At 43.4% G+C, this 15,313-nt stretch overlaps 1 protein-coding gene across 1 annotated transcript in view; it reads right to left on the reverse strand.

Moving 5' to 3' along the window:
- Positions 1 to 15,051, reverse strand: part of TRPC5 (transient receptor potential cation channel subfamily C member 5) — a 60,295-nt gene extending 45,244 nt beyond the window's left edge. The window contains exon 1 of the mRNA XM_008493608.2: positions 14,674 to 15,051. Coding sequence (XP_008491830.2) covers positions 14,674 to 15,051 — 378 coding nt within the window. The remainder of the gene's footprint in view (positions 1 to 14,673) is intronic.
- Positions 15,052 to 15,313: the final 262 nt, after the last annotated feature.

Consider the following 15,313-nt stretch of genomic DNA (forward strand, 5'->3'; position numbering starts at 1 on the left):
TTTTTTGCTTTTTTTTTTTTAATGGCTTTCAAAAAAAATTAAATGTAAAATTAATGAGCCATCGTCCACTACAAATAAGACACTCCAGGGTGTGCATTATTCGGCTACTGTTGCACTTCTCAAAAGATGAGCTTAATGCACACCCTGGTGTGTCTTATTACTATATGCAGAGTGCAAAATTAGACCAAAATGCTCTTACATCCCAAGCACACAGTGTGTTTCCATCTGCAGGGCGGGCAGCTCTCTTTGTTGTGTGTTAATCATGACTCAGGCACACTGCACTCTCTGTGCCCACCACTCCTGCCCTGGCAGCTGCCATCCTGCTGCTCCAGGGGTGATTGCTGGTTTTGGTGAACAGTGGGCCTGCTTCCCCTTGCAAATGTCAGGGGTGTTTCGGAGAAAACTATTGGCACCGGGTCCTAATGACAGGAAACATTACTCAGTCTGCAAAAAGCCCAAAGTAAAGCAGTGATAAAGTAGTGTGAGGTAATGGGTTAGATAGAAATCCTTCTGCAGGACAGACCTGAGGGTGGTTGTGAGACCCCTCCAAGCACTGGAGCTGAGTTCCTTGGGAGTTAAATGCCTTAACAGACCTCAAGAGCTCAATTCCTGGGTTATAGTTGATGAATAAACCTCTACAGGACCCACCTGCAGCTTGCTCAACACACAACACTCTCCCAAAGGTTGGCACCACCTGGAGATGGAGGGTCAATACTGGAGCAGGGCTCACTGGCTGGCTGGAGGGATTTTGGGGAATTATACAAGCCTGATACCCTGCATGTGGCACACAGGGAGTTAAACCCCTCCAGCCTGCACCCCCAGAGGTGGAACCAGGGTTTGCCAACAAGGATAGGCCCTACAGAGGCAGCTGGGAGGGAGCCTATAAATACAGCTCTTGGGAAGCAGAGGGAATGGTCCTGAGGATCTGCAGAGGGTCATGGAGGGCTTGGTGCCTCTTAGCAAGGTTGGGTGAATGTATTTTAAGGTATCTATTAACAAACAGCCAAACTCAGCTCTCTTTGTAAGATCATTGACTTTCTTTTCCTTTGCTTAGCTTGTCGAGGTAGTTTGTTAAATGTCAGGAGAAAGGTGCTTGTTTTTCTTTTTTCTTTCTTAGAGGCTTTTTTTTCTTTTTAAGCCCTGCTGCTTCAGAAACTGCATTGATCTTTCTTCTCCTCCTTTTTCAGTCAGTCACTGCTGTATTCAGAGTCTCTGCCTCAAAGGAAGAACGCTTTCCCCCTCTATCACTCCAATTGCTGTCAAGTTTAATCTTGTTTTTCTGTATGGAAGTTATTGTACCTGGGGTGTGAAAAGGATTTTCAGCTTTACACAGATGAGGCATTCATGTTGCTCAGAATATGAAATGAACACTTGCAGACAAGGTAGTAATGTTACAGGTGGGGACAGGGCTCATCTTGTCTGCTCCAGAGGGTTTCTAATCTGGATCTAGGATCTAGATCTGGGATTGTCAAAATGGTTGTCTCAAGGTTTGGGATCAAAGTGAGGGTATCCCTTACTCTGGCTTGTATCACAAGCTCCAGAAATGGAGCATTACTTTGCTAGGACTCAGGCAGGTGGTATGTTGACACTGTTTTCTTGGGCAGAGCTTTCATTAAGGGCTAAGGAAAGAGAGAAATGGTGCTGCAAAGACAGAGGCTCCCTGGGGATCAGCATAAGGCCTCACATCACAGGAGCTAAAGCTTATTTCTGGTTATAGCTGAGCAGCAAAACAAACCAGCAAAACAGAGAGCAGGAAGCATGCAAATGGTGGCTGCTGTGGCTTCTCTCTGCTCTGCCTGACCGACCCGAGGACCCTGCGTTGCCTCAAGATTCTGTGTTGTGATGAGTATTTTTGTTGTCTCCTTGTACAGTGTTGTGATAACCTACATCTTGGTAAACAGCCTTGTTTTAGAGATGGGGCTGTGCACAGCAAGCCTTTGCTGTGAAGGCTGTGCTCTACAGAGGAGCACTGGAGGGGCAGCAGAGATGACAACAACGCGCTGTAATTGCTGATGTTCCTCCTGCATCGCTTTGACAGGTTGAGTTTCTGTTTTAGATCAGCTTCTTCTATATCTTGGGTTAATTTACAGTGATGGAAGCAGAAGAGGAATAAATTATTCCACCCCAAGGGCTCTGCTAAGCTCTTCCAAAGTTATTTTCATTAAGTGACCTGAATAACAAATTCTTTTCCATTAACCTCATCACCTGACACAAGCTGTTAAGCCGAGTCCTTCAGAACCTTATTGTCACCACTTGCATAGGAGCACGTGCCTTGCTTGTATTTCATCTTGGCAAGAAATTAACTTAAGAAATTAAGGCTACCATTAACAAGAAGTGACTGAATGCTTGTTACCATCTTTCTAGACCCAGTCCTTACAGAGGGAGGCTTCTTAGCACTGTGCTGCTGCTTCTCGAATGATACTGCAGTGAATGAAAAATCTCTGCTATTTAAAAAGGAGGCAGGGGGCAGAAAAAAGCTTGATTTTTTTTTTTTAAAGAAGAAGGAACTGGAGGATTAGCTCACAAAAAAGAACACTCCTTAGTGCAGCTAAGCTCTGCTCTGAATGGCAAAACAAGTTTTTCAGTAAATAGTGCACTGCTGGGAAGAAGCTCTGGATAGAAAGAGCAGGAATCTCTGCTTATGTTACTAACTAGTGCACCTGAAGGAGAGCAGGGCTACAGAGCAAAAAAAACCTGGCACGGAAGACCCAGTGGTTTTCTTGCAGGTCTCCCAGGAGTTTTACATTAGACTTCATCTAGTCTGGTTTATCAGAGCCCCTGGAGCTCATGCTCTGGTTTAGTAATGCATAAAATCAACCCCTGCTCAAGTGCTCCAAGGCTGCGCAGCAATGGGGACTGAAGTGCAGCAGACAGGGGCGTTAAGGAGATTCAGCCCCAAACCATGCTCCTCAACCAAACTGAAAAACCAACACTAATGCATCTTTTGCCTTTTTGGACCATGGAAGATAATATCCAGGTTTAAGCACTGCAAGATTTCCAAGCAAGCTATGGTGTTTCTACAGTATCTTTATGCAGAGAAAAAAGGACAAGTAGGTGAAAGGAGCTGTTCTGCAGCAAAGGAACCTGCCAGTCAAGTGCAGCTCTGCAGAAAGGAGTTTGGCTCTAATGACTATTTGGGGGTGGTTTTCTGTTTCTGTCTCACTCTTATATTCTTCTGCTCCTCTGTACTGACAGTTCTCCTGCTTATGGTCTGGGAACCCTACCAGACATTAAGTCTCCTTTCATGTTCAGGTCTCTCCTGGGTCTCACAGCTGCAGTCTCCCCAGATCACCCTGCAGGGCTTCAGTCCTGAACTGAAAAGAGACACTCAAGAAAGTGAAGAAAAGTCTAAATACAAAATCCTTTACCTGCTTAATTTTGCTAACCTCTTACTGTAACCTTCTAGGGCCAGAGGCAGTCTGCATACGCCTCCTGTCTGGCACTGAGAATGCCACCACTTTTTCTTGAAAATAACATATTTTTACCAGTTACAGGTGGAACTGCCCCATTGCCAAGCTATCTCTCTTCCATAAACCAGCACCTCACCTGGATCAGTGTAATAAATTGCAAGTATAACCATATTAATATATTAACGTGCAGTATTTTCAGCTTGTATAACCTTTTGATACAACTCTATGTTAGAAAAGAGTTTTGATTTGCCAAAACAACGTTTTACTCAACAAAACAAACTCCTGCAACTTCACTGGAAAATCTCAGATGTGACACTTGCAGAAATGGAAGCCTGGGCAACTCACTGAGCAAAGATTTCCTAGTTCTAGGTTTTTTTGCTGTGTGGCAAAGGGCATAGCCCATTTCTGTCACTTTACAAAGATGATTTTGTCCTACAATAATTTAGTGTGAGGCTTGGTGGTCAGGAGCTGCTTTAGTAGTGACTGATTTTTGTTCAGAGTCACAGTCCTGTGGTACTTTTTGCTGCAGCTCTATAAATAGTGCATGAGGGACAGTCAGTGTTGCTACTCTGCACATCAGCCACCTTACCAGTGCAAGGGTCTTGAAAAAAATTCCATATTGTGACTGGCTTGACCAATTGAATCCTGCTCCTTGCCTAACCCCATAAACAATCTCTCTCAAGTGGGCACTTGTTTGCTTTTGCTAGAAAAAATTGTTCCATGCTTCTATAAATTTAAAAATTCTTTTCAAGGGATTTCAGTAACTGAGTATCTTAATCAGAGATTCCTTGAGACATCTTGTATGAGTGTGATGACAGTAGAGATATTAATAGGGAGGTTGGTTATTCTCTGAGCAGTTCATTGAATGAAAGATGTAATTTGGTTAATGAAACTGAATGAACAACAGAAATGGAGAAGGAAAAATTGTGCTTTAAGGGCTTTTGTACAGGTTATGAACAAACTGGTAACTCTGGTATAAGCACACCTGGTTATTGATGTACCTTTGGGCAAGCTCTGCTGTTACTGAAGTATCCCAGAGATTTCAATGCAGCTGTCCCAGAGCATCCAGCTGAAGGAAAGGCTCCTTCTGGTCTAAAATCTGCTTAGGGACTTACATGCCTGTAAAGGCAAATAATGTCTCTGCCCATCAGATTGATACTGCAAAACAGTGAAAATTAGTACCTTTTAGTGCCTTTTAGAAAGCCAAATGCTGATGCAAGGTTACCAGATGGCATGTGTTAGCACTGAAATAGGTATCTTTGAAGAAAAAAATTGCATGATATAATGCATTACTACTGAAATAATGTAGAAAATTAGATTTGATACCTCTATAACCAAGCCTTTTTCTCTGTAACCAATAAACAAAGACAAAATAGATGTATCTGCTCTAGATTCCACCAAGTTTTATTTTGGCTTCTTATCTGTATTTAAAAATAGAGGTAGACCCAAGGGATTAGTTTTCAGAGCTAACCTGAAGCCTGCTGTGTTTGACAGTGGCAGAACTGCATCAGAGCTTGTTGTGCTCAGCCATGTGTTGAGGAAATGCAGCACAGCCAGAAAGACTGTCAAAAGATGTCACCATTTGTGGCTGCTGCTACATAATAACTTCTTTTGTTGGAGATTAAAAAAAGAATTGGGAGCGAAGCCTTCAGAAGGAAAGGGGTTTGCAGATACGCATTTAAATGGCCTATGGCAGCTTATTGCAGACAGAGCACCCTCTCCTCTCAGCCTGGCTCCCTTTCTGATGTGGGTGGAGGAAATAAGATGAGACATTTGATGATGAAATGAAGCAAGAGAGCAGTCACTGTGGAGTTTGTTCTCCAGGTCACAGGGGGATGCTGTTTTAGCTTGTTTTTGAACTGCCTGTATTTAAATGAAGTGCACTCTAGAGGTCTGCTTTGCCCTGAATTCCTGTGCCTTGCTTTAGCTAAGACCTATGAATGCAGCAGGAAGAGGGGTGAGAGTGCCTGGTGGTGTCTGGAGATGTCAGACCAGTGTTGTACCATAAGCAATTGCACCCTCTCCTGGTTATGACTTCTCATCTGTCAGAATGGTTGGGAAGCTCCCTGCAGTCACAACTGGCATGTCCTGTCACATCACCTCTCTGATATGACCAGCTATCAAGTGGTCATCTTGGGTTTATCACATCATGGTTTTATCACATGCTTACACAGCCTGGGGCTAAACTGACTGATCAGACTTGTCCAGTCACACAAAAATTTGGGCTTGTTACAGATTAGATATTAAGAAAGCTGCAAGAGTGGCACAAATGACATCAGAACCTGGCTCACAGCACGCTATGGATCTACCAAAGCCTTGCCAAAATGCACATCCCCTGGCTGCTTGCTGGATCTGTACCCTGAGACCTTCTGATACCAGCTCAGGTGTCAGTCCTGTGTTGCTGACACCAGTGACACAATTGTCTCCTCCAGTGTGGACAGGCAGATGAGTTTATGTATGCCTGAAGTTGGGGGTTTTCCCCCTCTGCAAACCTAAAATGCTGTTGGGACATTTTTCCACCCTCACTACCATTTTCAGAGTTAATCTGTGATAGGAGCTGCTCATTGGGTAAAAATAAAGACTAAGCCCTACCAATTATTAGTGTTGCTTTTAAGTTTGGAAATGTGCTCTTGTTAAAGAGCTTAATCCGTTCCTATAAATTCCTTAACTATCACTGAACCTTAGATACTTTTTCATTTTATGGAGAAGCTTTCCCCAGCCCCCAGTCCTGTTGAAATAAAGCTTGTGGTTAGCTGGAAATTTCAGGCTCTGTCTTCAAGGTAATCTTTTTTAAATTATGGCTATTGTTTTTCTAATGACTTCCAGGATTTATTCTGGGAGGGAAGAGCTGTCCATCTTTTTGATTCAGTTTATCTGGTATCTGTATTTTCTATTCTTAGTGGCAACAAGGACAAGATGTGCTAATATAGGCTAATAATCATGCTATCTATAGCCTTTTATGTCATCTTTGTACACAAAATGTCCCCATTTCCTGTAATTTATGACTGCGTGCGGGTGAGAGATGCTTCATTAAGTTTAGGTGAGGCAATACATTGCTAACAGGGTCTGAAGAGGGAGGGCTTTTTGCTTGGGAGAGGTGGAGTTGTGTTCCTATTCAATCACATTCCTTCAAAACAAACAAAAAAGAAAATAATCAGATTGGATGCTCAGACACCATCACAGAGAGGAGCATGACTGCAGCTGGTGCCAGCCCAGTGCTGGGAGATGTTGCACAAAACCTATCTTGGTGCTCACAAAGCAGGAGGCTGTGGTTTCTCCCCTTTTTGACTACTAAGTTGTGCTTTTGGCATCGTTCTTAACACATTTCAGAAGCCTCAGTGTCTGCTTGGTTAAGGCCCCAGAGTTTGCAGTAGTGAAGAACTGACAATATAGACAGGTGGCAGCGTCTCACATGAGTAAAATGAGTGTGGCTGTCATCTTTCTTTTATTATCACTTAGCCAGTGACTTCCTTTATTTCTAATCCTGAATAGCTCAAAACATCTCTCTAATGATCTGCTCCTCATGCTTCAGAGGCTGTCTCTAACTCATCATCTGTCTGCCTGAAGAGTGTCTAAGTGGGGCACACAAGCCCTCTGCACTCCCATGAGTTAAGTACCAATGATGCATGTGAGTGATCCTGAGCTTCTCCCAGGCTTGGGCAGCTTCCCAAAGAGTTTTCCCAAGGCAATGTCAGAGCACAGACCTTGGATTACAGCCTTTTCTTCCTGTAACAATGCAGAGGGGAGCAGGGAGCACCTTGATCTTGGGCAGTGCCTTTTGGATCCACCTCCCTGCCCTGTTTTCACCACCAGACTGCCCACCACAGGGACAAAGCTGGGAAGCTGCCATTCTACTTTGCAAACCCAACGACAGGCTTTGGGTTGTGGTTTTTTTTCAGCAGCCCAGAAAAGGATTAGGGGACTCCTACACTTTTTAATGTATCCCAAAGCTTTGTTTCAGAGGAGTCTGATTTGTTATGTTCAATCTCCCCACACAAAGAAATTTCCCTCGGAAAATGCATTGCAGCTGTTGTGCCCATTCATGGGGATGGGTAGGTAATGAAATCAATTATGCTTTTTTTTTTTGAAACTTAACACCTTAAGAGACACCATAGAGTCACCAAAAGGAACACAAACAGGATTTCACATCCCCCCCTTACAAAATTTGGTTACTGGCAGTCCACCCAGCTGGATCCCATGTGCCCATCACTCCAGCCTGAAAATGCACTGAACACAGGCAAGAGCTCAGATCCCTCCCACAAATGAATGATGATCATTCCTGGGGAAGCACTTCATGGAACAGCACGTTCCTGACTTCTCCACCTATTTATATGTTAAATTACAAGCATGACATGTTTGTGCATGCTGTGATGCAATTCTTGGCCTGAGCCCCACCACCTCTCCTCGGAACTAAGAACAGAATTTCTGTTGGCCCAAGGAGAAGGAGCCAGGGACTTATTTGCCTCTGTCAGACGTCTGGTAGCTGGCAGAGCAGCCCTCACCCTGATCCTACTCATTAGGTCTATGAGATATCACCCAGGTTTTGCCTCATGCCTCCTTTTCATAGATTTCAGCTTATTTGGGGAAAGGGGTTGGGGGAGAAGCTCCTGGTTAAATGCAATCATTAACTGAAGTGGTCTTTGATTTCTCTGTTGTTTAGTTTAATTAGATGGAATTCATTTTGAAGGCAGCCACCAGTGTCAAAGGCATGTTAACTATAGCTGTGAATTATTACTGCATCAATAAAAATAATGAAAAGCTTGGATGCTAGCAGAGCCTTTGGAGCAGTTTTCTGTTTTCAGACACACTCTTTCTTCCTTGTTGTGCCTTTCAAATATTCTCATCCTGAGAACTTGTGACCAGGTTTTCTCAGCTGCTTCTCTTCTTCAGAGCCTGCTCTTGCTCTGAGTGTATCTAACCAGGTTCAGCCTTCCCTTGTCACTTTGAACCTCTCATTCCAACATGGAAATGAATGCTTTGACTCCTACCAAAGGACACAGCACCTGTACTGTCAGACCCACCAGCCTGTTACCCTCTCTGTCACAGTGCTCAATAGCAAGAACTCAGTAAGAACAGGTCATGCCTGTCCTTGTTCCAGATGCCCTGGTTTCAGCAGCACCTTCCTGAGTCAGCTGAACTTGTTTAACTCCAGGAAGAACACCAATACTGCTGCTATGCCATGGTTAACACTGCAGAAGGGCTGTGCAGAGCCTTGCTCTTTGAGCTTGCTTTGATCACTCTGTTGTACTTCACACCTCTGTGTGAAGTTTGCTGGCACCACCTCATCCCTGATATTCCAGAAAAAAGATAACACCTACAATCACCACATCAGCAAGAGTTTGGACAGCCTGCATTGTGAGTGATCTCTCCACACCAATCCTTAACTTGTAAGTGAGGAGGTAGTGCTTGCTGCAAGGCTTAGCATTTCAGCTGGCAAGTCTACAAATCTCTCCTTCAGCTCCAGAGGAAAAATAAACCTTTTGCTGAAGGAGACAGAATAACAATTCTCACAGCTACAAACCCCAGTTCCTCTGGACCTGCTGCAAGGTACCTCTGTGGGCTTTACCTACAGCTGAGACAGATCCACAGGAACCACTGCAGCCAGGGCTTGAGGTCCATCAGCTGCTTCTAAGACTCCCCTCTAATTGCCTGCAGAATCTGGCTTGTATGTCCTGAGACATCTGACTTCCCCAAAAAGTCCTGGCAGTGAGAGCACAGGGCTGGAAATGCTAGCAATGAGCTTGAACATCTAATAAGTACCAGCAAGTGTGCAGAAATCAAGGGCTGTTTGGTGGTAAGAGCTCAACTTTGTACCAGACTGCATACAGAACAAAGTGTGAGGAGGAAAAAGGAAGCTAAACCTCATTGTATCAAGAAAGTTACTGGATTTGGGCAAGAATAAATGGTTTAATGCAACAAATAATTTCTGGCTCACAAAAGACTCATCCATAAAAGTTCGTAAAATAAAGTTAAAAGCTCATCTATAATATTTACATAAAGACTAAAGCAGATTCTCACTCAGCTCATCTGAAAGAGGATTTTTGAGGTGAAATTTTATATTTGTTAATGCTATTGAGTGCAGCAACCTTTCAGCAGCAGTGCCTGAGGATTAGCAACTAAGACTGAAAACTTCCCTTTTTTCTCTCTAGTTTCCTCTTCACAAGCACATCCTTCCAGGGTTTCTTTCTATAAAGCTTTTAAAGCTCCTTTTGGAAGATATATGGACAGGTACCTCATCAGTTCTCATGAAGGCCTTTGGACCATTTAAAAAAACAATCACAGCCATAAATACAGAGATCCCTTCTCTTTTTATTCTCACTATTGAGGAATTGCATTTGTAGTCCCATCTGTGAATCAGATTAATTTGGAGCCATCTGCCATAAGCAAATCACTAATTTTGGCAGATACCAGAGAGATGCTGGTACCATCCCTTTGTAAACATTTGATGTCAGCTCTTGATTGCTGTGAAGAAAACAGCTCCCTGTAAAGGTGCTTCTGGGTACACTGTGAAGGTGGAGGAGTTCAGCTGACTGACTACAGCTTCTTAAAGAACAGGATGAAGGCTCAGCAGTCAGCACAAACTGTGTCTGCTGTGCTGCAGAAACCACTTCAGGAAGGCACAACTGTTACTAATGATAAATAGAAAGTGAAGTGAATATGTAGGAAAATGTGAGCTGTCAAATATACATGTCCTGCTTTCCACTAATGCAGCTGAGGAGCAGGCTCCAGCCTGGCTGAAAACATAACCCACTGGACTGATGTTTGTACAGTAAAAGAAAATAAATCTGCTATGACTTGTAGGAAAAAATATGCTTAAAGACTGAATAGTTTGGTACGCAGGAAACCTTATCCAGTAAGAGATTTTGTTCAACGGGCTTCTTATATACAAAACCTTGCTCCTGGGGTAGTAATGGATCAAAAAAATAAATAATGGCAAGTTCCCTGTTAAGTGCAATCCTGTAGGACCCCAGCCAGATCTCTGGTCTTGGTGTGTACCCACAGAACAGAACAAAATGTTGTTCTGTCATTGTGTGTATTGGACCCGTCCTGTGCACAGATGATTTTGCAGTTTAACCCCAGCAGAGATGAGCCTCCTGACTCAATAAACCTAAAGGCAATAAGCATCTGGGAGTGCTGCTTGTTACTAATTCTAACCTAGCCCTCCTCTTTGATGATTATTCACTGGTTTGTTGTCTTACTTAAATAACATGACAGGCATCATGTGGCAGCCCTGAGCATGGACTGCCATGCCAAGCAGTCTGCCACACGTGTAGCCTTCTCTCCTGACACTATGCAGTACAGTATCAGCCTCTTCACTGTCCTGAAAAGCAAACAATCACTATCAGAGCATCAGATCATGCCCACTTTTTCTTTCCTGACTAAAAATCTCTGCAGGAAAGGCAATGCCTGCATACCATCCAGATGCCATCAATGTTAGTTTTGTCCCTTCCTCTTAATATTTGCAAACAAATATTCTTGCTTCTCAAATGTCTGTCATCTATTGAGGGAAAAAAACAAACTGTCCTGTGATCAAAGTGAGCAATCAGCAATATAAAGTGACCAGCCCAAGTGAATTATGTTTTTTAAAAAAAGCTTGGAGGATTAGTTGGAGTAAATTATGTAACATTTGAAAATAACAAGTGAACTTGGAAAAACTACAGAACGAGGAAAGCTCTTTTGTTACTTAAATCTATTTTGAGTAGGTAATTAAATTTTCCTTTATTTCCCTGATAATTCAGCTCTTAGTACTGTGCCAAGTCCAGAGCACATCCCGCTGAGGTCAGCAAAGCTCCCACCTACACTGCAGTGTCCCAGCCTGGGGCTCCACTTCCTCTGCACCAAGGCATCTCCCATCCCATTCCGGACAACACTTCACACACTGACAGAGCTACCCTGGCTGTGACTGGTGAAGCTTTCTGAGAACCTCAGCTTTTTAGCAAGAGACTCCCAGAGCAGTGCACAAAAGCATGGTTGGAAGATGTCAAGACCGGGAAGAATAGATTGCAGGGGAAATTTTAAGTTCTTAAAAAAGCCCACAAGCCTTGTTTGGAGATAAACCTAAAAGGAACCAGATCAACTTGAACACATCACTGTTCTGCACACTCATCTATCATGTGCTTTGTAGCAGCCTTTAGAGAGAAGTGGTTCATGCTCCTGGCTCTCATGTGCTTCACATGTAAACAGAGCAATTTCTTCCTCTCCTGAGACCCCCCCCCCTTATGCTCAGGGCTGCAGTGTTGTTATAGTTACTGCCTATGATTTACCCCTGCCATTGTCAGGGTATTTTCAGTAAATGGCACTTTAGCAGCAGTCTGGCAAAGGTTTGCAGAATAATGACTGCCTGTGCTCACTTAATAACAGGACACAAACATCTCTGCTGCCTGCTCCCTTCATCTGTGCCTCCCTGTCCCTTACATCATGAACGAGACCCCGAGCCTCCTTACATAAGGAACACACCAAAGGTCACTTCTGTTTGAAAGTTTATTTACTTCTGCTCTCTGGAAAGGTCACTATGGATGGGAAAAGCAGAGCTCTTCCTCTCAAGTGTGGAGCACCCAGGACACATCACCTTTTAGAGACTCTTTCACAAGGGACAGAAGCTGCTGTGCAGGTCAGGTTTCCACTTTGTTTTGGGGTTATCTTTTGCTAACTTGATCCAGTCATTGGGATCCCAAAAGATTCTGGCATAAAGCAACCTCTAACATTTTCAGTCAGGGCTGTGGCTGGATGATAAGGTTGTGGGAAGGAGCAGAGACATGCTCAGCAAATGGCTCATCCTGAGTGATGCTAGGCAGCTGCTTCTGAGATGCAAAGACAACAATTAACTGAGCTGACGTGAACAGACACAAATAGGAACAGCTCTTCATGCCTGGCAGCCAGAGAAACAAGACTTTGGTACAGAGTCAAATCAGAGGCAGGCAGCAGGAAAATGAGAACCAGGAGGTTTTCACAGTGCCCAGGCTCAGATGGATGAAGGTGGTGTATTGAGAGAGAAGATGCTGCTGCTGGACTTCTGGTCAGGGCACAGCACAGACAAAGAGGAAGCTGCTTTCACTCAGGTTTGTTCAGGCAAACTGAACCTTGTGCACATTTAATGAATACATTATCCTAAAGCTCACCTGTAAGTGCTGCAACACTGCCTTACAAATTTCTCAGCCAGACAGAAACTGTTCTATGAAGTGTGAATTTTTGTTATGGCTCTACCAAAAAAGCAGGTGTTCTCTATGTCTTAGAACATGGAAGCAGCTGATCAGGACAAAGCTGTGCTAATCAGATTTATCAAGTGCTTTTTGTGAAAGCAATTAGGTATGGGATTCCCAAAGGACTTCCTGAGAAAGAGTGTATCAGTTCTGGTGTGGAATTAGCATCAGGAACTTGGTTCAGAATCTAACCAAATTTGCTTAAATAAGCACTTCTTTCCAATTGATATTATATCACCATACATGAAATAAATGTTAATAATCATTGCTGCATGAACAAGCAGCTAAACTGCTGAGATGAAGTCCAGTCCCACAGCCCTCTTGCTGAGAAATACTTCCTGCAGCCTACAGAATAACCTGAACCACAGCCAGAGAAGTTAATCATGGTTTGTACATAGGATTTTGCATCAAGTCAGTACTAGTCTAAAACATGCTGGTGAAATCTGCTCTTGTAACAAACCTTGTAAATAAAGCTGAAATTGGCACTGCATCTCTTCTCCCACACACATGTCCTCCTTCAAGTTGTAAACTTCACAGCAGATACAAACCTGGCTACAGAAGGAGAGCTGCACGCTGGCACAGAGACAATGAAAAATGAAACAGATCCACTACCAAATATCACTGAGCTAGAGATGTTGGACCTGAAATTCAGTGGCAATAAACTGACCTTTTTTTCAGGGAACTCTGTCCAGTTAAGTCTGCAAGGCTGTGAATTTGAGTGAACAAGTTTTGGTATTCAAGAGATCTTGCAGAAATCCACATGACTCCCATCACGTGCTTTCCATGACATTTCAGGAGAAACTTGTCATTAATCTGCAATAATTACTGGTAGTTCCTCATGCTACTGAAAAAAAGTTCTCTTCTATTCTACTTTCTGTCCTGTTGGCCTAAAGGATGTTCAGACTTTCCCAAACACCAAGAAAAAACCAGCTCATTCTCCAGGAATGGTCTGTATTTTGCTTCTTACATTTTGTCAGACTAAAACCTAATGTTATCAATTCCATTTTTATGTCTGACAGAACAGATTCATCTCTTCAGTGCTAAAACCACCCATTATGGATGATATATGCTATGAACGTTGTCAAAGTCCATCCATATTTTTTGCTTTGGCTACATAAAATTACTAGTGAAAATCTGTGTATTAAGGGGGTCTATCCATTGAAAATATTTTCTAGGATGAATGACTGGTAGAAAGAATTTTCTTCTTTCAACGTAGAGGAAGTGTTCAAGTAGACTTCAAAATGAGGCCTGATGGATAAGGATCATCCAAGTTTTCTATGTTCTTTTCTAAGCAGTGAACATGCAAAACACCTGAGTGGTCAGTAATGTCTATACACTGCTCTAGTTATTGGCAGTAGTATTTGCAAATGAAAAGAAGCAAGAAAAAAAAAAGTTAGGGACAGTGTGATGCATGTCAGTTGCAGTGACAGGATTCAGACTTTCACAAAGATTTGTATGTAACCCTCTGATGGCTTTGTAACAAAGGATCCTTCCTACAAGTTGTAGGTGTTCACTGTCAGATATACAGCAGCTTAGCTCATGCTGTAATGTTATGCCCTGCCTCAGCATTTCTGAACCAGAGCTCTCTGGAGATGGAGATCAAGATGATACATCTGCACTCTGGCTAAGTACTGAATCTAGCAGACTGTATGCTTGCTTACAGTCATTTATAAACTTGTGTATTTTCAGGATTTCCTTATGAAAAGCTATTCCACTTCATATCAGCACAAGAGCATGACACTAGTTTGGATTTACAGACTGTAATGCAATTCAGACAGCCCCAAAATCCTTTACATCCATAAACCAACCTATGAATTGCTATGTCCACAAGCACTGTAGGACTGAAAAGAAGACTGAGTGAAATGGAAAACACTGAGTACTGCAGTGCTTGCTCAGAGTGGTAAGTTAGGATCCAAACAGGACTGCCCACATTGACTCCATCGCTTTAAATGATCCACACTGAGGACTTTGCACAGCTACACTATGGCTCCTGCACAGCACATCTTTCTGCAGTCCCTAACACAGGACAACAGCTTGAAACTGAACTGGAACACTCAACTCACCTGTTTTTCACCACTTGGCTTCCTGTAATTCAGCAGCAGCTCCACAGCTCCCACCACCTCTTTCCGTATTGCGTAGAGCAGAGCATCCCCCACGTACACGCTGTGGCTCAGGAGCAGCTCCATGATCTCCAGGTTTTCATTCTCTATGGCTATTAAAAGGGCACTGCGACCAAGAGGATCCATACAGTTAATGTTGATGTTGTAGTAGATCTCTGCCTCTTGCAAGGCATGTTTGACAGTGGCATAGTCCCCCTTCTCCACAGCACTCAGGTATGCCTTCTCCTCTGCTGAGAGCTCTGCCTCCGCCCGCACGATCTGCAGTGGGATCCGATCTCTGTACGGGGAGAAGTTGACCTTTTTGTAGTATAGCTGGGCCATTGTTCATAGTGACCAGGCAACCTGGGGAGGAGGAGGAAGAAGAAGAAGCACACCTCAGTGACAAAACAGACAAGCAGTCCCTATCTGTCCCTCCCGGGGGACAAACTGCCGCAGGGAAAAGCTTTCGGTCGCTTTTTAAGATGTTTGATTCTCAGCACAGTGACTGTAACACAGCCTCCTGAGCAACCCCACATTAAAAGGCTGTCTGAAAAAATAAAGGTTACACTGCTGCTCAGCAGAGGTACAGAGAATGACACCCTCT

The sequence above is a fragment of the Calypte anna genome, chromosome 4 (genome assembly GCF_003957555.1).
Source record: "Calypte anna isolate BGI_N300 chromosome 4, bCalAnn1_v1.p, whole genome shotgun sequence".
NCBI classification, from domain to species: Eukaryota; Metazoa; Chordata; class Aves; order Apodiformes; family Trochilidae; genus Calypte; species Calypte anna.